This window comes from Ips typographus, unplaced genomic scaffold (assembly GCF_016097725.1).
Source record: "Ips typographus isolate SLU unplaced genomic scaffold, UJ_Ityp_2.0 IpsContig220, whole genome shotgun sequence".
In the NCBI taxonomy this organism is placed as follows: Eukaryota; Metazoa; Arthropoda; class Insecta; order Coleoptera; family Curculionidae; genus Ips; species Ips typographus.
Window position 1 is genome coordinate 12361 of NW_028098559.1, and position 24974 is coordinate 37334.

Sequence of the window (24974 nt, forward strand, 5' to 3'; positions counted from 1 at the left end):
TCTCAAAAACTATCTAAAAAGCAAAAAGTGGTTAAATCACTTTGAAGGTTTGTGAAGCTTGACTTTGACGCCCTCTAGCGGCTAAACAGTGCAACCGATTAACTTAAATGATCATATTTTTGGAAAGCTTACAATCTGAGCTATCTTTTCACTTCAATCACTTTCGGTCGTCAACTGTCAAATAAGCGAGTTATGGAAGATTTTTGGAAAAAATGCACGAAAATTTCCCTCAAATTAGGAATTTAAAAGTAAATGAAAAAATATTTTTTATTTTTATTAAATTTTATTTAATTTAATTTTTTAAATACTGTTTTTTATTAAAAATTACTTCAGGTTAATGATACAAAAATGACGTAAAGTGTCATTTGTAAATTTTTTTTAAGGGTGCCACCCATTGAAAACCGTCAAAACCGACATAATTTCCAGGTCATCCCCAAAACCGTGACAGTTGGTGCAAAATGGATGTCAGGGTGATACAGGGTGTTTCAAATTAGCGGCTGAGTAGAGGGTGTCCCAAAAAAGTGAAAAACAATTTTTACTTTCCGGAAAATATCTCAAAAACTATCTAAAAAGCAAAAAGTGGTTAAATCACTTTGAAGGTTTGTGAAGCTTGACTTTGACGCCCTCTAGCGGCTAAACAGTGCAACCGATTAACTTAAATGATCATATTTTTGGAAAGCTTACGAGCCGAGCTATCTTTTCACTTCAATCACTTTCGGTCGTCAACTGTCAAATAAGCAAGTTATGGAAGATTTTTGGAAAAAATCCACGAAAAGCTCGCTCACATTATTTACTTTAATAATAAATGAAAAATTAAAAACATACTTTATGGACACACTGTATAATGAAGCTACTCTACCACCTGCACAGGTTCAGGAAACTCACTGTTTTTATTAGTCAAGCCATTAAATTTCAATAATTGTCAATCAAAAACACATAAAATTAAAATTAAGTGTCATCCGCCAGTTTTTAGGGAGTTTTTGGAACGTTTAACGTTATTTTATTTTTGATTTTCAATCTGTCAAATCCCTACTCGATTACAGTATGCTTTTGACAATAGTGCAACGTTGCCGAGTTGCCTCTAGGACACAATAAAGTTGGCATTGTTCAACTAATAAATATAAAAGAGTGGGAAAAGGAGATTACAACTCGTCTAATAGCAATAATTGTTTACAAGATTGAAAATAAAGTGACAACGGCAACCGCGCATTTTACTCCAATATGGCCGCATTTGATTGGAAGTAATGCATTTTCGATCAGTAATCGATTTATTTCAGTGCATTCATAAGATGCTGAGCGATTGCTAATCGATGTGTTCTTATGAATGCAATGATTTTTGACTTGACAGTTGACAGACTGACTGATTTGACACTAAACCAGCACTGTTGCCTAATCGTTTTTCGTTTTTTCCAGCAATGATGCAACAATCAATGTCGACGTCCATGCAACAACATCGCGATTCCTCTTTGTCTTCGTCCAGTCTTTTGCTGAACAAATCTTCTCAGGTTGATTATTCGAAATACGTTAAGAAGTTTGCCTCGAGCCTCGAGTGCGGCAGTACCTATTGTAAAGATCTTAATTACAGGTAAGTTAATTACGGTGTTTGAACGGCACGCTGTTGTGGTACTTTTCTCCGCTTTTTCATACAGAAATCGGTCCAAATTGATTGGATCGCAATTAAAAACTGCATTTCTACATGTTTTATCAGTCCAATTCATGTGTAAGACGAATTTTAAGACAATCAGTCACAAATCACGTGACGCACTGCTCTGTAACACCTAAAGAAGTCACGTGTTATGATTGAAATTGAAATTTGACAAACCAATGAATGTAAATCCTGCAAGACACATTCTTCATTATCAGTAAAAACGCTTTTTTTTAACAAATTGCTCAATTAAACCCCATGATTCGTTTCTGACATAATTTAATGTCCATCTGTCAACTATTTACAGTAGTGACAAATGACATTTGCAGATACGGCGTTGCCAAACGTAATTCCTCTCTTCTTGTCATTCTATATTATGTATTTTCTTCCTTTCTTCACCGCTCTTTTTCTGCTCGTTCAGTTACTCTATATCATTTCTTTATTATTTGCCTTCTCCCTCTCTTACTTGACATAAAGGACACTCTTTTTGGAAGATTTTATTGAAAGGCATTAACGTTGTCACATTTCCTGCCTTTGGGTGACTCTTTGTCTTTCTCCCTGTCAATCAAATAGTTTTTCACGTGACACACTGCTCTGTAACACTTAAGGAAGTCACGTGTTAGGATTGAAATTGAAATTTGACAAACCAATGAATGTAAATCCTGCAAGACCAATAATAATTTTGAACACATTCTTCATTATCAGTAAAAACGCTTTTTTTAGCAAATTGCTCAATTAAACCCCATGATTCGTTTCTGACATAATTTAATGTCCATCTGTCAACTGTTTACAATAGTGACAAATGACATTTGCAGATACGGCGTTGCCAAACGTAATTCCTCTCTTCTTGTCATTCTATATTATGTATTTTCTTCCTTTCTTCACCGCTCTTTTTCTGCTCGTTCAGTTACTCTATATCATTTCTTTATTATTTGCCTTCTCCCTCTCTTACTTGACATAAAGGACACTCTTCTCCCTGTCAATCAAATAGTTTTTTCAACATCACGTGACACACTGCTCTATAATACTTAAAAAAGTCACGTGCTAAGATCAAATTGAACCATCAAGTCAATTTTCAGGTTTCTGGCTAATGTTTCCACATTTTTAGCTAGCAAAGTTGATTTAAAACTAGAAATTTTCAATTTTGAGTCAACTTTCCTGAATCTTGAATAAGATTTTTAAATTTTTCGCTTAAAAAGTTTGTGTATGACTTGAAATTGGTTAGAAACAATTTGCAGGGATGGACAAATGTATGTATAAAATAATATAATACTTTACGTGTAGGCAATCATGTATTATACCCTAAGAGTGACATGACAAGTATGACATATTACACGTCAATAATGTCACTTTTTGTCTGATTAGAAAGTTGGGGTTAGGTTGTTTCCCTTCATTATCAATTATGATTCTTTAATAATTCAATTATATTTAAAAAATGTGTTTCATATCAAATTTCTCTTTCTTGTTTGTATCAATTTAGAAAGATGATACATTTGGCAACGACGCAAACGTATTTTGGTTGGTTGTCAAACAGAAAATATTAAATCCGGCAACGTTGTAGACATAATTAAGTGTCAAACTTTAGACACAACGTTGCCGTTGTGATTGTTTTGTTTGAAAAAAATGTTTTCTCGTTTCTCTCTATCTCTGATTCACTTGAAAATTCTCTCAAATCTAGATTAATTGTAAGTCTTTTCTTGACAGTTTTGACAGATACGTCAAAATGTCATATAAGCTCTGATAGTTTATAGTATAAGCTTTCAGAATCAATAAACATGTGCTTGTTTCGTTGTTTGTGATTATGCCGCCAGAGGGCGAGGAAAACCGTTAATTTGAATGTTTGAGGCGCTAAACTTAAAGTTTCTGGAAACTTCTAAGCGATTCCCTGACCGAATCGTTTCTAAACCGTATCGTCAACTTGCAGAGAGCACTTCCACTGTTTAGACTGTAACTCGCGGGTCTTCATTAAAAAAGAAGAAATGATCAGACACTTCAAGTGGCACAAGAAACGGGACGAATCGCTGCAGCACGGTTTTATGCGTTACAGTCCTTTGGACGATTGCGGCGACAAGTTTGCCAACTGTACCCACAACAAGAAACAGACCCATTACCATTGTATCCAGGAGAATTGCGACAAGGTCTACATTTCGACCAGCGACGTCCAGATGCACAGCAACTACCACCGGAAGGACAGCGCCATTATGCAGGAGGGCTTTCAGAGGTTAGATTTTTCACTTTTGAAACAGTTTTTCTGCATTTTTTTGATTTGTGTTCAATTTTTTGAACAGGTACAGGGCTACTGAAGAGTGCGGGGCTTCTTATTGTGCTTTTTTCGGACAGAGGACCACGCATTTTCATTGCAGACGGACTGGGTGCAGGTTCACTTTTAAGAACAAGTCTGATATGGGTGAGTGTAAAAACGAGAGTCAACTTTGACGCCCTCTAGCGGCTAAACGGGGTAATTTATCCGCGCCCGCTCAACGTCACGTGATAGCCCCGTTCATTAGCTTTCTTTTGTTATCCGGTGGTTTTATACAGGGTGTTTCAAATAAGCGAGTTATGGACGATTTTCTGGAACAGTGCACGGAAATTTAGTCTAAATTAGGGATTTTTTGTGCCTACTATACTAACGGCCACCATTTTGGATTTTTCTCAATCAAAATGACTTTTTTAACTAATTTCAACCTGGGGAACGCAAATCTAACGTCCATTTTGCTTTAACTGGTACCGTTTCGGAGATGATCATGAAATTATGTCAATTTTGACAGTTTTTAGGGCGTGGCACCCTTGCAAAATGACATTTTGACAAATGACACTTTACGTCACGTTTGTACTATTAAGCTGAAGGTATTTAGGCAGTTGAGGTTAATTTTGAAAATAAAAAATTTTCTGAAAAAAATCAGAAGGTGTCACCCTTGAAATTTCTTGACAATTCATGTTTTTTATTTTTCAAAGTCAAACGGTGCATGATACCAAAAAAGTGTATTGAAGGTAAAAGTTGCATTCCATAGAGGTGCATTTGTGATAAAAATTTCAGACCTCTAACCTGAAACTTTCGTGAGATATTGATCAAAAACTGCAAAAAATGAGAGTCAACTTTGACGCCCTCTAGCGGCTAAACGGGCCAACTCAGCCGTGCCCGCTCAACGTCACGTGATAGCCCCGTTCATTAGCTTTCTTTTGTTATCTGGTGGTTTTATACAGGGTGTTTCAAATAAGCGAGTTATGGACGATTTTCTGGAACAGTGCACGGAAATTTAGTCTAAATTAGGGATTTTTTGGGCCTACTGTACTAACGGCCACCATTTTGGATTTTTCTCAATCAAAATGACTTTTTTAACTAATTTCAACCTGGGGAACACAAATCTAACGCCCATTTTGCTTTAACTGACACCGTTTCGGAGATGATCATGAAATTATGTCAATTTTGACAATTTTTAGGGCGTGGCTCCCTTGCAAAATGACATTTTGACAAATGACACTTTACGTCACGTTTGTACTATTAAGCTGAAGGTATTTAGGCAGTTGAGGTTAATTTTGAAAATAAAAAATTTTCTGAAAAAAATCAGAAGGTGTCACCCTTGAAATTTCTTGACAATTCATATTTTTAATTTTTCAAGGTCAAACGGTGCGTGATACCAAAAAAGTGTATTGAAGGTAAAAGTTGCATTCCATAGAGGTGCATTTGTGATAAAAATTTCAGACCTCTAACCTGAAACTTTCGTGAGATATTGAGCAAAAACTGCAAAAAATGAGAGTCAACTTTGACGCTCTCTAGCGGCTAAACGGGGCAATTTATCCGCGCCCGCTCAACGTCACGTGATAGCCCCATTTATTAGCTTTCTTTTGTTATCCGGTGATTTTATACAGGGTGTATCAAATAAGGGAGTTATGGACGATTTTCTGGAAAAGTGCACCAAAATTTGGCTCAAATTGAGAATTTCTGCTTTCGAGGAGAGTGGTCAAAGTAAGGCTGCTAGAGCAAAAACAATTGAATATCGATACAAACATTTTACATCAAGTAGGCCTAGAATTTGACGTAGATTCCAAAAATCGAATAAAAAATTGGTCATCCCATTCGAAAAATTATAAGTTTGGTTTGTTGCTCAAATTTGGGACACCCTGTATACTGATGGCCTATCTAGGAGTAAAGTAGACGCAAATATCTACAAGATTCATATTTGGTAATTTTTGATAAAATGAAAATTAAACAAGCTACGAGGATGTTAAAAATTCAATGAATCATCCTGTAAACTACTCCATTGTACTGTCAATAACTCGGTTCTTTTGACAATTACAGGGTGGTTCAATATACCAATTTGTAGCCCTTGAAATTGTCTTTTGACCACTCTGTATAGCGTTTTTGCCTACAACGTCGAATAACTGAGTTATTTACTGTTAAAACAGAGTTGTTTGCTGTTAAGTTTGAATTTAATAGTTTTCACTTTGACAGTCCATAACTCTGTTAATTTGACAGTTACAGGGTTGTTTAATATACCAATTTGTAGCCCTTGAAATTTTCTTTTGATCATCCTGTATAAAGTTTTTTGATATCTTTCCTAATAACTGAAACAAGATCGGTTGAAGTTGAAACTATAGTTATCTTGAAGCACTTCTGTGCTTTAGAGCAGTTTTTGGCAAATAAATTCCTTGAACGATCATTTCCGGCAAAAATATACTAAAACAATCTTATAGAGAATAAAATTTCCCACAATTTTCCTTTCCAAAACTTTTTTGATATCTTTCAAAATAACGGAGATATGAAAGGTACAATTTCTTACAATTTTTTTTTTTAAAAACGCAGAGAAACACAAGTCCTATCACATCAAGGATGAGCAACTGACCAGGGACGGATTCAAAAAATTCATGAAAAACGAGGTGTGCCCTTTTGAAAACTGTCGTTTTTCGAAAGTATGCAACCACATACACTGCATACGACCTCAATGCTCTTACGTCCTGCATAGTTCCGGACAGCTATTTTCCCACAAAAGGAAACACGAAAGAAAAGACAGCGAATTGGCCTACAGGTAATTTTTGGTCTCATTTATCTCCTGAACCGCATTTACACCAAAAATATTGTAGGAAGTACAAGTTGGCGCAAAGTATGATGAAAACCTTGTCGGAAGGAGGATTGCCGCCCTCTCAACCTCAATTTAACCCTCTAACCAGGGACTACGAGGCCCAAATCGACTTGGCCAACTTCTACAACCACCAAAACTGCATGTCCAACATATCGAACGTGTCCAACACGGAAAGTTTGAGCGATCGCAACTCGCCCTTGAGTTACAACGATGAGAGTGAGGGAGCGTTGGCTATGGACTTGAGTGCGAGCGAAACGTCCAACTTTCCTCCTCACCAACAGGAGGATGTGGTGTTGAACGCGGACGAGTTTTGGCGAAAGTACTGCCAGTTTGTGTCTGAAGGGCAACAGTGTAAGGATGGTTGCGAGTACAACTACCAGGTAAGTAAACTCCAATTACAAATTGTCCTAGAAACTCACTGATTTACTTGGAAACTTTGAAAACTGCCTTGAAAGTCCATAAATTTGACTATCAAACCAATTTCAATGCTTTGTACACGTTTCCTAATCCTGAAAAGCTTAAAATTGACTTAGAAACTCACTCATTCACTTGTAAACTATGAAATCTGTCTTGAAAGTTCATAAATTTGACTATCAAGCCAATTTCAATGCTTTCTACACGTTTCCAAACCCTGAAAAGCTTAAAATTGACTTAGAAACTCACTCATTCACTTGTAAACTATGAAAACTGTCTGGAAAGTCCTTAAATTTGACTATCAAGCCAATTTCAATGCTTTGCAAACGTTTCCAAACTCTGAAAGACTTAGAGACTCACTCATTCACTTGTAAACTATGAAAACTGCCTTGAAAGTCCTTAAATTTGACTATCAAGCCAATTTCAATGCTTTGCAAACGTTTCCAAACCCTGAAAATCTCAAAATTGTCCTAGAAACTCACTGATTTACTTGGAAACTTTAAAAATTGCCTTGAAAGTCCATAAATTTGACAATCCAACCAATTTCAATGCTTTGAACACGTTTTCGAACCCTGAAAGACTTAGAGACTCACTCATTCACTTGTAATCTATGAAAACTGCCTTGAAAGTCCATAAATTTGACTATCAAGCCAATTTCAATGCTTTCTACACGTTTCCAAACCCTGAAAAGCTTAAAATTGACTTAGAAACTCACTCATTCACTTGTAAACTATGAAAACTGTCTGGAAAGTCCATAAATTTGACTATCAAGCCAATTTCAATGCTTTGTACACGTTTCCTACCCCTGAAAGTCTCAAAATTGTCCTAGAAACTCACTGATTTATTTGGAAATTTTGAAAATTGCCTTGAAAGTTCATAAATTAGACTATCAAGCCAATTTCAATGCTTTCTACACGTTTCCAAACCCTGAAAAGCTTAAAGTTGACTTAGAAACTCACTCATTCACTTGTAAACTATGAAAACTGTCTTGAAAGTCCATAAATTTGACTATCAAGCCAATTTCAATGCTTTTTACAGGTTTTCAAACTCTGAAAGACTTAAAATTGACTTAGAAACTCACACATTCACTTGGAAACTATGAAAACTGTCTGAAAAGTTTATAAATTAGACTATCAAGCCAATTTCAATGCTTTCTACACGTTTCCAAACCCTGAAATACTTAAAATTGACTTAGAAACTCACTCATTAACTTGTAAACTATGAAAACTGTCTTGAAAGTCCATAAATTTGACTATCAAGCCAATTTCAATGCTTTTTACAGGTTTTCAAACTCTGAAAGACTTAAAATTGACTTAGAAACTCACACATTCACTTGGAAACTATGAAAACTGTCTGAAAAGTTTATAAATTAGACTATCAAGCCAATTTCAATGCTTTCTACACGTTTCCAAACCCTGAAATACTTAAAATTGACTTAGAAACTCACTCATTAACTTGTAAACTATGAAAACTGTCTTGAAAGTCCATAAATTTGACTATCAAGCCAATTTCAATGCTTTTTACAGGTTTTCAAACTCTGAAAGACTTAAAATTGACTTAGAAACTCACACATTCACTTGGAAACTATGAAAACTGTCTGAAAAGTTTATAAATTAGACTATCAAGCCAATTTCAATGCTTTCTACACGTTTCCAAACCCTGAAATACTTAAAATTGACTTAGAAACTCACTCATTAACTTGTAAACTATGAAAACTGTCTTGAAAGTCCATAAAATTGACTATCAAGCCAATTTCAATGCTTTCTACACGTTTCCTAACCCTGAAAAGCTTAAAATTGACTTAGAAACTCACTAATTCACTTGTAGACTATGAAAACTGTCTTAAAAGTCCATAAATTTGACTACCAAGCTAATTTCAATGCTTTCTACACGTTTCCAAACCCTGAAATACTTAAAATTGACTTAGAAACTCACACATTCACTTGGAAACTATGAAAACTGTCTGAAAAGTTTATAAATTAGACTATCAAGCCAATTTCAATGCTTTCTACACGTTTCCACACCCTGAAATACTTAAAATTGACTTAGAAACTCACTCATTAACTTGTAAACTATGAAAACTGTCTTGAAAGTCCATAAATTTGACTATCAAGCCAATTTCAATGCTTTGTACACGTTTCCAAACCATGAAAGTCTCAAAATTGTTCTAGAAACTCACTGATTACTTGAAAACTTTGAAGACAGTCTTGAAAGTTCATAAATTTGACTATCAAGCCAATTTCAATGCTTTCTACACGTTTCCAAACCATGAAATACTTAGAATTGACTTAGAAACTCACTCATTCACTTGTAAACTATGAAATCTACCTTGAAAGTCCATAAATTTGACTATCAAGCCAATTTCAATGCTTTCTACACGTTTCCAAACCCTGAAAGTCTCAAAATTGTCCTAGAAACTCACTAATTTACTTGGAAACTTTGAAAATTGCCTGGAAAATTCATAAATTTGACTATCAAACCAATTTAAATGCTATGCAAACGTTTCCAAATCCTGAAAGTATCAAAATTGACTTAGAAACTCACTCATTCACTTGTAAACTATGAAAACTGTACTGTAATTTGCGCAAATACTGCACATGTAGACTTACTAATTTTGACAGCACAAGGAGCAATGTGTGATTGGCCAAAAAATTCAGCTTGCTGATTTTTTTGACCAATCACAAACTGTTTACACTGTCATTCTTATCAGTCAAGGTCTAATACCAGCACAGTGGACAGTTTGTGATTGGTCAAAAAAAAGCAGCTTTCAGCTTGCTTCTTTTTCTTGACCAATCACAACAACTATTCTCACTCGTGCGGTGATTTAACGCAAACACTAACATTTTTTCTTAACAATTTCAGGATCATTTTCACTGCGTTCAAGACAACTGCGAGGTAATCCTAACCTCCAAAGAATCAGCTAAAGAACACTCGAGAAACCACGAGCAGCAAGAAATCATCACCGACAACTACTACTCCGTGTCGGAAATGAACGAACCCTGCGAAGATCACGCTTGCATCTACCAAAACAAGGAGAAACACTACCATTGCACAATCGATGGGTGCCGCGAAGTGGTACTATCGAGCGAAAAAACCGTTCCGCAGACTGGAACACTACAAAATGCATCAGTACAGTCAGAAACTGAGTTTGACTAAAGATCCATTAACCGCCACCCATTTGACTACCAGTATCGATGGAATGTTCTGCAGGTAAGCTGATGTTTGGTGTCCCATTTATGCGAGTGGGTGATCTAAATTGGTGGTAACAGGAAACGAGGTAGACCACCGAAAAACCGAGTGATTGAAGTGTGGAACGACTACAACTCATCACAGGGAGGATCTCAGAGCTTGATGGACAGCCCCCAGGCCATTTTCACCAGTTTCAAGTTGCCCAAACCGTCCACAACTCCTTCAGGTCCCAAAGATGCGGAAGAAGACGATGAACCGTAAGTTATTGTTTTACTCCTGATTTTACCACCATTTTGAGTTTTTTCCAATTCTGACGGTCACGTGACTCTTTTCATCATTTGACATGATTTTCCATCCTTCTAAGTCAGTTCTAGGTCATGTGACATTCTCATTTCATAGAAAAACCATTTTGAAAGTAGTTTTTCCATTTGTGAAACATCACACTTCAAAGGTCACGTGATTTTTACGACATTTTAACTTATAAAGTCACGTGTCATTTCTATCATATAAAGCATTTCTATTTTTGCAAGATCACGTGACTTGTACCGCCATCTTGATTTGTTTTTTAAATGTTAACGACAACTTTTGGAGTCACATGACATTTTCCATCATTCTAAAGGTGTTTTTACTTTTTTTCGAAGATCTTTTACCTTTTTTGGTAAAATTTTTCGTTTTTGGAAACATTTTTCCAATATCACGTGATTTTTTAGCCGTCTACAAGGTCACATGACTTTTTTACCATTTTTTTACGTTTATTTCTTTTCTTATGTCACGTGACCGGTTCCCGCTATCTTGATTTAGTTTTAACGATAACCAGAATTCAGTCACGTGACATTTTCTGTCACATGACCTTTTTCCTCTATATTTTTTCGTTTTAGGATTTTTTAAGATCACGTGACTTTTCTGGTTATCTTGTTGGGTTTTTTCAATGTCACAAGTCACGTGACGTTTTCCGCCATTTCAGTTCAAACGTCAAAATGTAGCACGTGATTTTAGCTTTCTTTTACCTTAATACAATTTTTTTTTTCCAAAATTACAAATAACCGAGATATTTGACGTGAAATAGACAACAGTGTTTATGTACTAGAAATATTGAAGGTGTCACAATTTGACAGCTTCTAAATTCGTTATTATGACAGCTAGAAGCTTTGTTCAAACGTCAAAATGTAGCACGTGATTTTGGCTTTCTTTTACCTTAATACAATTTTCTTTAAAAAATTACAAATAACCAAGATATTTGACATGAAATATGTCAAATATCTTGTAACTGTACTGGAAATATTGAAGGTGTTACAATTTGACAGCTTCTAAATTCGTTATTATGACAGCTAGAAGGTTCGTTCAAAGGTCAAAATGTAGCACGTGATTTTGGCTTTCTTTTACCTTAATACAATTTTTTTTTCCAAAATTACAAATAACCGAGATATTTGACGTGAAATAGACAACAGTGCAACTGTACTAGAAATACTGAAAGTGTTACAATTTGACAGCTTTTAATTTCGTTATTATGACAGCTAGAAGGTTCGTTCAAACGTCAAAATGTAGCACGTTATTTTGGCTTTCTTTTACCTTAATACAATTTTCTTTAAAAAATTACAAATAACCGAGATATTTGACATGAAATATACAACAGTGTAGCTGTACTAGAAATATTGAAAGTGTGACAATTTGACAGCTTCTAAATTCGTTATTATGACAGCTAGAAGCTTCGATCAAACGTCAAAATGTAGCACGTGATTTTGGCTTTCTTTTAATTTTGTTTAAAAAATTACAAATTACCGAAATATTTGACATGAAATAGTCAACAGTGTTTCATGTACTAGAAATACTGAAAGTGTTACAATTTGACAGCTTCTAAATTCGTTATTATGACAGCTAGAAGGTTCGTTCAAACGTCAAAATGTAGCAAGTAATTTTGGCTATCTTTTACCTTAATACAATTTTCTTTAAAAAATTACAAATAACCGAGATATTTGACATGAAACATACAACAGTGTAACGGTACAAGAAATATTGAAGGTGTTACAATTTGACAGCTTCTAATTTCGTTATTATGACAGCGAGAAGATTCGTTCAAACGTCAAAATGTAGCACGTCATTTTGGCTTTCTTTTACCTTAATACAATTTTTATTTCAAAATCTACAAAGAACCGAGATATTTGACATGAAATATACAACAGTGTAGGTGTACTAGAAATACTGAAAGTGTTACAATTTGACAGCTTCTAAATTCGTTATTATGACAGCTAGAAGGTTCGTTCAAACGTCAAACTGTAGCACGTGATTTTGGGTTTCTTTAATTTTCTTTAAAAAATTACAAATTACCGAGATATTTGACATGAATCATGAATTATACAACAGTGCAACTGTACTAGAAATATTGAGGATGTTACAATTTGACAGCTTCTAATTTCGTTATTATGACAGCTAGAAGGTTCGTTCAAACGTCAAAATAAAGCACGTGATTTTGAGTTTCTTTAATTTTCTTTAAAAAATTACAAATTACCGAGATATTTGACATAAATCATGAATTATACAACAGTGCAACTGTACTAGAAATATTGAGGATGTTACAATTTGACAGCTTCTAATTTCGTTATTATGACAGCTATAAGGTTCGTTCAAACGTCAAAATGTAACACACAGTTTTGGCTTTCTTTTACCTATAATACAATTTTCTTTAAAAAATTACAAATAACCGAGATATTTGACATGAAATATACAACAGTGCAACTGTACTAGAAATATTGAGGATGTTACAATTTGACAGCTTCTAAATTCGTTATTATGGCAGCTAGAAGGTTCGTTCAAACGTCAAAATGTAGCACGTGATTTTGGCTTTTTTTATCATGACAGAGTTTTGATGGAAAAAACACTAATAAGCCAAAAAACTGGACTAGAACACTGTTGTGCAAGCCAAAGTTAAATACAAAACTTTAGTATTCTTTCCCAACAGATTTAGAAGGTATCCCCGGAAAAAATATTTCCACAAAGCACTAATGGTAGTTTTTGGGGAAAAATCCTCTAACGTGACAACACTGGCTCCCATATAATTTTAAAATTTGCCAACTTGGTCCATCGTGTACTTGACAATAAAACATGTTTACAGGGTGTCCCGGTTTCCCACTTTCAACGTGGCGGACTACTCGAGCACGGTGCAATCCTTTGACAGTTACAACGAAAACACCAAATGTCCGGACACGTTGTGTCCCTACTTGGGTTCCGCCCATTTTCACTGCAACAAAAAGCGTTGCCTCTACGCCACCGATCAGATCGAAGCCCTGGTGGGACACGCCAAGGATTTCCACGAAAACGTGGAAATTCCCGAAGGATTCGAGTTTTACGATCGCATGGTGGACTGTAGATTGCAGGGCTGCGCCTCCAATAAAATCAACAGGTGAGAAGACAAATCCAGTGGCGTGTTAAATGAAATTCTGCAGTGTCTTAAAGTTTGGTTTTCTTTTCCAGGCATTTTCACTGTACCAGACCGAATTGTAAGTACAGTTTTGTGCAATACTCCCAAATGGCGATTCACAATCAAAAGCACGAGGCTGCGCCCCCAGAAAACAACTTCCCCAGTATTCGAGTGAAAAGTGAGGAACTTTTGGTGGAACCCCCCTCGCTAAGTACGAACGAAATGGAAGCTGTCAACTTAAGTCAGGACAGTAACAAAGTTTCCGGTAAGTTTCGTGTTGGGAGTTTGAAAAGCATATGCCCCCTCTCCAGAAAAGTTGGTATCAGACTCAAATAACTCGGTTATTTGACAAGATAGGTAAAAAAATTATAGAACCTGATTGGTTGGTGAGTTTGAGACCTTTCCAAATCTGTGTTGCGCGTTTTTCTAACTTGATCCATAACACCGCTAGAGGGCGTTAAAGTTGCAAACTGTCTGGAGGGGGTGGGATTGCTTTTCAGTAAAGTAATTTGAATGGCGTTTTGGTGTGTTAATTTTGTAAATAGTGTGTAAATTGTCGTTTTTTAGTGGTGAGGGCTTCGGGGACTTTTTACCCTATTTCCACATTACCGCAAGTTTCGGTGGACCAGAGAAGTTCACCGTCCAATCATGTCATATTGACATCAGGTACGATCAAAGTACTAACGATGCAGATAATGATCACTTTTATTAACACTAACTTATTAATAATTCATGGACGGTGCTTTTTCCTACATTTTACTAACTAAAAATTATTCATCACTAACTGGGTAATAAATAATAAAAAAACAAAAAAAAATGAACTTAAAAGAAAAATTATAAGAAACTTGGGAATTTTTGAAACTCATCGTCATTTCAGAAAAATATTCAAAAATGCAAGCCCTTGACAGGTCACAATAGGTGTCAGAATGACAGGAAGTGTCAGAAATTATGAAAGGAATCACCTTTTTAAACCTGTTGGTTTAGGTTGTGCAACAATAGATATGAAAAATCACAGTCTGAACCATACTTAAACTTAAGTGCAAATGACGGTTATGACGTAGGTAGTACATTCAAGTGTTATTTACCACTAATGACACTGACATGAGACTTGTGAGAGACATGTCATTTAAATGTCTACTTTTGAGCAGAGTTTGACAGTAAGAAGCAAAATTGTGTGTCAAACCCACTTGTAGTGAGAAAATGACTGTTTTAAGCCCATTTTTGGAATCCTCGTTAAATTTCCTATCCAATAACATGAAAAAACATTACAAAACCTGGTACAGTCAGAAAGAAAAGCGATGTCACAGTTTGAACTTCCAGAAACACAGTTTGAAAGGACCGTCAGTGACAAAATCGCCTGTAAAACCCACTTGGAGTGAGAAAATGACTGTTTTAAGCACATTTTTGAAATCCCCATTAAATTTCCTATCCAATAACATAAAAAAACAATACAAAATTTGGTACACTCAGAGAGAAAAGCGGTGTCAAAATTTGAACTGACAGAAACACAGTTTGGAAGGACAGTCAGGTACAAAATCACTGCTAAAACCCACTTGGAGTGAGAAAATGACTGTTTTAAGCCCATTTTTGGAATCCTCATTAAATTTCCTATCCAATAACCTGCAAAAACTCTACAAAATTTAGTACACTCAAAGAAAAAAGCGGTGTCAAAATTTGAACTGCCAGAAACACAGTTTGAAAAGACAGTCAGGGACAAAATTGCCTGTAAAACCCACTTGGAGTGAGAAAATGAAGGTTTTAAGCACATTTTTGGAATCCTCATTAAATTTCCTATCCAATAACTTGAAAAAACATTAAAAAATTTGGTACACTCAGAGAGAAATGCGGTGTCAAAGTTTGAACTGACAGAAACGGAGTTTGAAAAGACAGTCAGTGACAAAATCGCCTGTAAAACCCACTTGGATTGAGAAAATGACTGTTTTAAGCACATTTTTGGAATCCTCATTAAATTTCCTATCTAATAACATGAAAAAAACAGTACAATAATTGGTACAGTCAGGGAAAAGAGCGGTGTCAAAGTTTGAACTGACAGAAACACAGTTTGAAAGGACAGTCACGGACAAAATCGCCTGTAAAACCCACTTGGATTGAGAAAATGACTGTTTTAAGCACATTTTTGGAATCCTCATTAAATTTTCTATCCAATAACCTGCAAAAATACTAGAAAATTTGGTACAGTCAGTGAGAAAAGCGGTGTCAAAGTTTGAACCGACAGAAACACAGTTTGAAAGAACAGTCAGGAACAAAATCGCCTGTAAAACCTACTTGGAGTGAGAAATTGAAGGTTTTAAGCACATTTTTGAAATCCCCATTAAATTTCCTATCCAATAACATGAAAAAACAATACAAAATTTGGTACACTCAGAGAGAAAAGCGGTGTCAAAGTTTGAACTGACAGAAACGGAGTTTGAAAAGACCGTCAGTGACAAAATCGCCTGTAAAACCCACTTGGAGTGAGAAAATGGCTGTTTTAAGCACATTTTTGAAATCCTCATTAAATTTCCTATCCAAAAACATAAAAAAACACTACAACATTGTATACAGTCAGGTAGAAAAGCGGTGTCAAAACTTGAACTGCCAGAAATACAGTTTGAAAAGACAGTCAGTGACAAAATCGATTGTAAAACCCACTTGGAGTGCGAAAATTACTGTTTTAAGTACATTTTTGAATTCCTCATTAAATTCCCTATCCAATAGCATGAAAAAACATTAAAAAATCGAGTACAGTCAGGGAGAAAAGCGGTGTCAAAGTTTGAACTGACAGAAACACAGTTTGAAAGGACAGTCAGGGACAAAATCGCTGGTAAAACCCACTTGAAGTAAGAAAATGACTGTTTTAAACACATTTTTGAAATCCTCATTAAATTCCCTATCCAATAGCATGAAAAAACATTACAAAATTTAGTACACTCAGAGAAAAAAGCGGTGTCAAATTTTGAACTGATAGAAACACAGTTTGAAAGGATAGTCAATGACAAAATCGCTAGTAAAACGCACTTGGAGTAAGAAAATGACTGTTTTAAGCACATTTTTGAAATCCTCATTAAATTCCCTATCCAATAGCATGAAAAAACATTTCAAAATTTGGTACAGTCAGAGAGAAAAGCGTTGTCAAAATTTGAACTGCCAGAAACACAATTTCAAAGAACAGTCAATGATAAAATCGCCAGTAAAACCCACTTGGAGTAAGAAAATAACTGTTTTAGGCACATTTTTGGAATCCTCATTAAATTTCCTATTAATAACCTCAAAAAACACTACGAAGTTTAGTACAGTCAGTGAGAAAAGCTGTATTAAAATTTGAAGTGCCAGAAACACAGTTTCAAAAGACAGGCTAGAAGTAAAAGCAGTAGAATGGAATAAAAAAAACATTTTAAAGAAAGTAGAAGAAATTAAAAGAGAGTAAAAAAGTAGATAAGTAAGTAGGTGATAGAACTAGAATCGAAAATGAGTAGACATACAAAGCAAAACAGAATAAAACAACCATAAACGGAGAAAAGTAAAAATAAAGAGAAATAGAGGCAAGACATAAAATAAAATTTAAAGAATTCAGATTATAGAGAAAACATTATGAAACAGAGTAAAACAATCAATTTTGAGGTTAAAAAACACTTGAAATAAAATAGAAAAAATCAAAGAGTAGAAAAAAGTAGATAAGAAAAACAGTTATTATAAGAAGAATAAAAATAATAAAGTAATGAAATTCTTAAACAGAATTTAAAAAATATCAAACAATAAATGTAGACGTTAGACAGTTTAGATGACTGATATCTGAGAAAGTAGCTCCTGAAGAAAACGGAAACTTTTGACAGCTGTCAACCTAACCCAGACCTATAACTGTACTGAATTTGACAGATGTCACTTGGCTGTAACTTAAAATATTCAGAAATTCACAGTTGTTGCGACATTTTAAGCGCTACAGGCAGGTTTGATCACTGATATCTCAGAAACTAGCCCCTGAAGAAAACTGAAATTTTCTGACAGCTGTCAACCTAACCCAAAACTATAACTGTACTGAATTTGACAGCTGTCACTTGGTTGTAACTGAAAATATTGAAATTCACAGTTGTTGCTACATTTTAAGCGCTGCAGGCAGGTTTGATCACTGATATCTCATAAACTGGCCCCTGAAGAAAACTGAAATTTTCTGACAGCTGTCAACCTAACCCAAAACTATAACTGTACTGAATTTGACAGCTGTCACTTGGTTGTAACTGAAAATATTCAGAAATTCACAGTTGTTGCGACATTTTAAGCTCTACAGGCAGGTTTGATGACTGATATCTCAGAAACTAGCACCTGAACAAAGCTGGACTTTTTAACGTCAACGTGTCAACGTCGAAACGTGTTGTCAATTGTCAAATCACCCTAAAAAAGCATGTGTTACAGTAGTAGTACCACTAGAAGTCCTTTGTAGATAATTTACTAATTACTAATAAACTTATTAACTAAAGCTAATCTAAAATCGAAAATTTCAGCTCGACCATCCAGTTCTGATCAGACCCAACTGTCGACCACCCTGTACGGTCCTGACGTGTCATGCAGTCGGCCATTTTGTAAACTGAAACGAAAACCGCACTATCACTGCAACGCCTGCAATCAAGCCTTTTCTGAACTGGACAAGTTGGTGCCGCACGTGGCTAGACATGGCAACGCCGGCTTCTTAAATCCTGCCGACAATAATAGTGAGAGAGACGAAGATAGTTTCAACGGTGTCAAAGAAGAGACGGAGAATTTGAGCGGGCAGAAAATCAACGTTGCCAGTTTGTCTGCCCTGACACAAAATGACAATCAAGTAAGTGACATGTGGTGGTTATGTTGAGTTGTACTAAACTGTGGTTTGATTAGGTTTCAGTGGAAAAGTCGCAAGCCAATAAGGAACCAGCAGCACCAGGACCGTACTTCTCCACCCCCACGTTCGATGCTTACAATCATTTCGCCCAGTTTCCGCCCAACTTTGCCACCCAAATTGCTCTGATGCAGCAGCAAAACGCCTTTTTGCCTCAAAGTCTCTACCAACAAGGGATTCCATCGCAGATCATGTTTCAACATGCCCAACTGATGCAAAGTCCCTTGCTGGGACATCAAAATCATCCCTTCCAGGTCAGTTAGAGCTAGAAAGGAATTTAGGAGCCGATCACTCAAACCCAATTTGATTTTAGGCGGAAAATTTGACGTCACCTTTGGCTGCAATGGCCGCCAATCTGAACAAAAGGGCATTGAGTCCTCATGATATCAGTCCGGAAGCCAAAAAGGCCCGAATCCAAAATTCGATGAGGATTTTGAAGGATGAGCCAGTGCCTGCCGGTTATTTGAGGTTCAGGTTTAATGAGGTAATTGTCATTTACTATAGAGAAATTTTGACACCGCCTTTTCTCCCTGACTGTACCAAGTTTTGTACTGTTTTTTGAGTAGGAAATTCAATGAGGATTTCAAAAATGTGCTTAAAACAGTCATTTTCTTACTCCCAGTAGGTTTTAGAGGCGATTTTGTCCCTGACTGTTTTTTCAAACTGTGTTTCTGGCAAATCAAGTTTTGACATCGCTTTCTTCCCTGACTGTATCAAATTTTGGAGTGTTTTTTTAGGTTATTGGATAGGAAATTCAATGAGGATTTCAAAAATGTGCTTAAAACAGTCATTTTCTTACTCCAAATGGGTTTTACAGGCGATTTTGTCCCTGAGTGTTTTTTCAAACTGTGTTTCTGAAAAATATAATTTTGACATCGCTTTTCTCCCTGACTGTACCAAATTTTGGAGTGTGTTTTAGGTTATTGGATAGGAAATTCAGTGGGGATTTCAAAAATGTGCTTAAAACAGTCATTTTCTTACTCCAAATGGGTTTTACAGGCGATTTTGTCCCTGAGTGTTTTTTCAAACTGTGTTTCTGAAAAATATAATTTTGACATCGCTTTTCTCCCTGACTGTACCAAATTTTGGAGTGTGTTTTAGGTTATTGGATAGGAAATTCAGTGGGGATTTCAAAAATGTGCTTAAAACAGTCATTTTCTTACTCCAAATGGGTTTTACAGGCGATTTTGTCCCTTAGTGTTTTTTCAAACTGTGTTTCTGAAAAATATAATTTTGACATCGCTTTTCTCCCTGACTGTACCAAATTTTGGAGTGTTTTTCAGGTTATTGGATAGGAAATTCAATGGGGATTTCAAAAATGTGCTTAAAACAGTCATTTTTTTTACTCCAAGTGGGTTTTACAGGCGATTTTGTCCCTGACTGTTTTTTCAAACTGTGTTTCTGGAAAATCAAATTTTGACATCGCTTTTCTCCCTGACTGTATCAAATTTTGAAGTGTTTTTTTAGGTTATTGGATAGGAAATTCAATGAGGATTTCAAAAATGTGCTTAAAGCAGACATTTTCTTACTCCAAGTGGGTTTTACAGGCGATTTTGTCCCTGACTGTACTTTCAAACTGTGTTTGTAGGTTTTCACATTTTGACACCGCTTTTCTCCCTGACTGTACCAAATTTTGAAGTGTTTTTTAGGTTATTGGATAGGAAATTCAATGAGGATTTCAAAAATGTACTTAAAACAGTCATTTTCTTACTCCAAGTGGGTTTTACAGGCGATTTTGTCCCTGACTGTCCTTTCAAACTGTGTTTGTACGTTTTCAAATTTTGACACCGCTTATCTCCCTGACTGTATCAAATTTTGGAATGTTTTTTTTGGTTATTGGATAGGAAATTTGATGAGGATTTCAAAAACGTGCTTAAAACAGTCATTTTCTTACTCCAAGTGGGTTTTACAAGCGATTTTGTCCCTGACTGTAGTTTCAAACTGTGCTTCTGATACTTCAAATTTTGACACCGCTTTTCTCCCTGACTGTACCAAATTTTGTACTGTTTTTTTAGTTTTGTTGAGTAGGAAATTCAATGAGGATTTCAAAAATGTGCACAAAACAGTCGTTTTCTTACTCCAAGTGGGTTTGACAAGCAATTTTGCCTTTGACAGTCCTATCAAAGTGTGTTTCTGGCATTTCAAATTTTGACACCGCTTTTCTCCCTAACTGTACCAAATTTTGCAGTGTTTTTTTAGGTTATTGAATAGGAAATTCAATGGGGATTTTAAAAATGTGCTTAAAACAGTCATTTTCTTACTCCAAGTGGGTTTTACAGGCGATTTTGTCCCTGACTGTCCTTTCAAACTGTGCTTCTGATAGTTCAAATTTTGACAGCGCTTTTCTCACTGACTATATCAAATTTTGCAGTGTTTTTTTAGGTTATTGGATAGGAAATTTAATGAGGATTTCAAAAATGTGCTTAAAACAGTCATTTTCTCACTCCAAGTGGGTTTTACAGGTGATTTTGTCCTTGACTGTCTTTTCAAATTGTTTCTACTATGTAGTTCACTGTTCTTTGACTTTTGAGATTTCAAAAATGTGCTTAAATCACCTATTTTCTTACTCCAAGTAGGTCACGTGACTGTCTAGTTAAATTATGTTCTATAACCACATCTGTCACTAATGTCAAAATTTTTGCCTACAACCTGCAAGAATTAAAGTTAAAAGCAAGACGTGTTTCTGAGATTAATGACAGTTATTTTTGACAATTGTCACGTGACCATCTTTGCTCAATAGTGTTCTATCCCCACGTGACCACTGTCACAAACGTCAACACTGTCAAAGTGTGCTTAAAAGTTGCAAAATCCGGGTATCGATATAAAAAAATATAAAAATTCGATATAAAACCTGTTTCTCAGATTTATGACAGTAGTCACGTGACTATTTAGCTTAATTATCCTCTAAAACCGCGTAATATCTGTCACTAATGTCAAAACTGTCTCTACCGCCATTCAATATTTTCACTTGGCAACACATTTTCTCATCAATTAGCTGCGTTCCCACTTTCTGTAAAGAACTAATCATCGTCATCAGCTGTTGGTAGGACAAAACTAGGTTAGAACTACCATTTGTTTGTTTATTTTTTGGCGGTTTTTTTATTAAAAAAAATTAAGCGTTACGAACGTAATTTAAATGAAACCTTCATAGACCAGGCTCTGTTTCTGGTGCAGTAGCTGAATTTTCTATAGTTGCAAAGTTCGGTATATTGACAGATTGTCCTACGTAGACATCCAATTAAGACAGCAAAAAAAATAAACAAAGATACAAAACAGAACTGACACTGATGACAGCATTCCTATTGTGTCGCAGTCAACTGTCAAATGACGTTTTTTGTTTTCGGGGGTTCTCGCTTTCAGTTCAGTCACGTCACGTCAATTGTCAAATGTCAGATTATTAACAGTTAATCAGCGTTTACTTGATCGGATTGAATGTAGTCGTTATGAAACGTGGACATATAAAAGGATTTTAGTAAATCAACAAACTTATGCACATTGTGATTTTCAGGATTGTAAATACCAACATTGCGGCTATCGAGAACACCAAACGCACTTCCATTGCCAAAGGCAGGATTGCGGCTACTCGTTTTGCGACAAAACCCGATTTGTCCAACATACTGCGCGTCACGAACGACTTGATACGTTGATGGGTGGCGATTTCCAACAGTACAGGGCGAACGTGGCTTGCGGTCGACCGGATTGCGCCTACACCGCCAATTTAGGTTAGTTTTGTCTCACTCTAAAGTAGTTTGGTGTGTAAATGTCAAAAGTGTCACTATACTGTCAAGTTTCGTAAGTTATCTCGTTGGAATACATGACAAATTTGACAAGTTTGACAGTTATTCTCCTTATTCAGGAAAATTCAAAATTGACACGTGGACTTACTTTATTTTGACAGCACAGTGGTACAAATGGATTGTGATTGGTCAAAAAAGCTGCTTTTCTGGACCAATCACAATTGCTTCTGCACATGTGGACTTGAACATAACCTAATTTTTGACCGTTTTCTTTGCAGGATCGACCCAAAACAAGGCCTCGCACTTTCACTGTCTCAAATGCGAATTCGTTTGCACTGACACGAACAAAGTGGTGGCGCACCGTCGCCAACACCAAAAACTGGACAGCATCCAGGCGGCCGGTTTCGAAAAATTCACTCCGAGTCAGGTGTGCCGCGTCCAGAATTGCCAACATAGCGGCAAACAGACGCACTACCACTGTCTGAGCTGTCAGTACGCGGTGTTGGGGTTGGCACAAATGAGCGCCCACAAATACCGACACATGGAGGGTTGACGTTGTTGACATATCAGACGAGTGTTATAAGTTCCTGACGGTATACTGATCATATGATGTGACCAGAGACCTCTGTCACGCGGAAGACACTAATAAAGTTATTCAGTATTAATGTATGTACAAGTTTGTATATTATACAGGTGTGGTAAAACTGAAACTAGCCCTAGAAGAACTGACAGAGAAACGTATAGATATATGTATGCGCGAGACCGAGACAGAAAATCTATTGGGTCAGAAGTTTTTCTGAATTCATCCAATTGGCAATGTTTGTCTCTTTCTGCCATTCTCCGGTTTTTTTCTGACTGTCCTCTCAAACTGTGTTTCTGGCAGTTCAAACTTTTCTACCTGACTGTACCAAATTTGGTAGTGTTTTCTTCTGGATTCCAAAAACGTTGTTAAAACAGTCATCTTTCTTACGCCAATTGGGTCACGTGACCGCCTAGCTAATTTCGCATCTAAAACCACGTGATATCTGTCGCTAGTGTCAAAATTTGCCTAGAATCTTCAAGAATTAAAGTGTAACACAGTTTGTGTTTGTTTGTGTAAACTGTAGTCAAAAACTGCACAAATTAGGGTTTAGAAAAGTATTCTTGCATTATTCGATATAAATCGTGTTTCTGAGATTTATTTTGCCAGTAGTCACGTGACTGTTTAGCTAAATTATCCTCTAGAATCACGTGATATCTGTCACTAATGTCAAAATTTGCTTAGAAACTGAAAAAATTAAAGTCTAACACAGTTTTCTTGCAGTTTCCGAAACGAGACGGGTTTCTGAGATTTATGGTAGTTATTTTGATAGTAGTCACGTGACTGTTTAGCTAAATTATCTTCTAAAACCACGTGATATCTGTCACTAATGTCAAAACTGTCAAAATTTTACTAGAATTTGCAAGAATTACAGTTTAAATCAGTTTTTGAAGCAAAACATGCTTTTGCAGTTTATTTCAGTTATTTTGACAATTGTCACGTGACCGTCTAGCTAAATAGTGTTCTACAATCACGTGACAACTGTCGCCAACGTCAAAACTGCTAAACCATGCTCAAAAGTTGCAAAATTAGGGTTTAGAAAAATATTCTTGTGGTATTCGATATAAATCGTCTTTCTGAGATTTATGACAGTTATTTTGACAGTAGTCACGTGACTATTTAGCTAAATTATCTTCTAAAACCACGTGATATCTGTCACTAATTTCAAAACTGTCTAAATTTGCCTAGAATCAAGAAAAATTAAAGTTTAACACAATTTTCTTGCAGTTTCGATATAAATCGTCTTTCTGAGATTTATGACAGTTATTTTGATAGTAGTCACGGGACTGTCTAGCTAAATTATCCTCTAAAACCACGTGATAAATGTTACTAATGTCAAAACTGTCAAAATTTGATTATAATTTGCAAGAATTACAGTTTAAATCAGTTTTCGAAGCAAGACGTGCTTTTAAGGTTTATTTCAGTTATTTTGACAATTGTCACGTGACCGTCTAGCTAAATAGTATTGTAGAACCACGCTCAACTGTCACTAACGTCAAAGCTGTCAAACTATAGTCAAAAACTGCAAAAATCAGGGTTTAGAAAAGTAATCTTGCAGTATTCGGTATAAATCGTGTTTTTGAGATTTATGACAGTTATTTTGACATTAGTCACGTGACTATTTAGCTAAATTATCTTCTAAAACCATGTAATATCTGTCATTAATGTCAAAACTGTCAAAATTTGCCTTAAATCTGCAAAAAATTAAAGTTTAACACAGTTTTCTTGCAGTTCCGAAACGAGACGGGTTTCTGAGATTTATGACAGTTATTTTACAGTAGTCACGTGACTGTTTAGCTAAATTATCCTCTAAAACCACGTGATATCTGTCATCTATGTCAAAACTGTCAAAAATGTACTAGAATTTGCAAGAATTACAATTTAAATCAGTTTTCGAAGCAAGACGTGCTTTTGAGATTTATTTCAGTTATTTTGACAATTGTCACGTGACCGTCTAGCTAAATAGTGTTCTAGTACCACGCAGCAACTGTCACTAACGTTAAAACTGCCAAACTGTAGTCAAAAAATGCAAAAATCAATATT

The 24974-nt window shown here is 35.7% G+C and overlaps 1 protein-coding gene and 1 long non-coding RNA gene across 2 annotated transcripts; one reads left to right on the top strand and one right to left on the bottom strand.

Moving 5' to 3' along the window:
* The first annotated feature begins 1415 nt into the window (after positions 1–1415).
* On the top strand, positions 1416–24849 carry LOC145739482 (zinc finger protein castor homolog 1-like). Its single transcript, XM_081994888.1, is given in 16 exon segments — positions 1416–1585; positions 3570–3866; positions 3934–4052; positions 6450–6672; positions 6728–7106; positions 10003–10230; positions 10232–10350; positions 10410–10586; positions 13439–13726; positions 13798–14009; positions 14312–14410; positions 18244–18560; positions 18614–18868; positions 18928–19098; positions 22123–22336; positions 22630–24849. Coding segments are annotated over 16 exon segments (3543 nt in total). The 3' UTR covers positions 22905–24849.
* On the bottom strand, positions 7566–8410 carry LOC145739483 (uncharacterized). The gene is made up of 2 exons (XR_014181046.1): positions 8230–8410; positions 7566–7629 (listed from the first exon to the last, which is right to left on the bottom strand). It is a non-coding gene; the product is annotated as an uncharacterized LOC145739483 (long non-coding RNA).
* Positions 24850–24974: the final 125 nt, after the last annotated feature.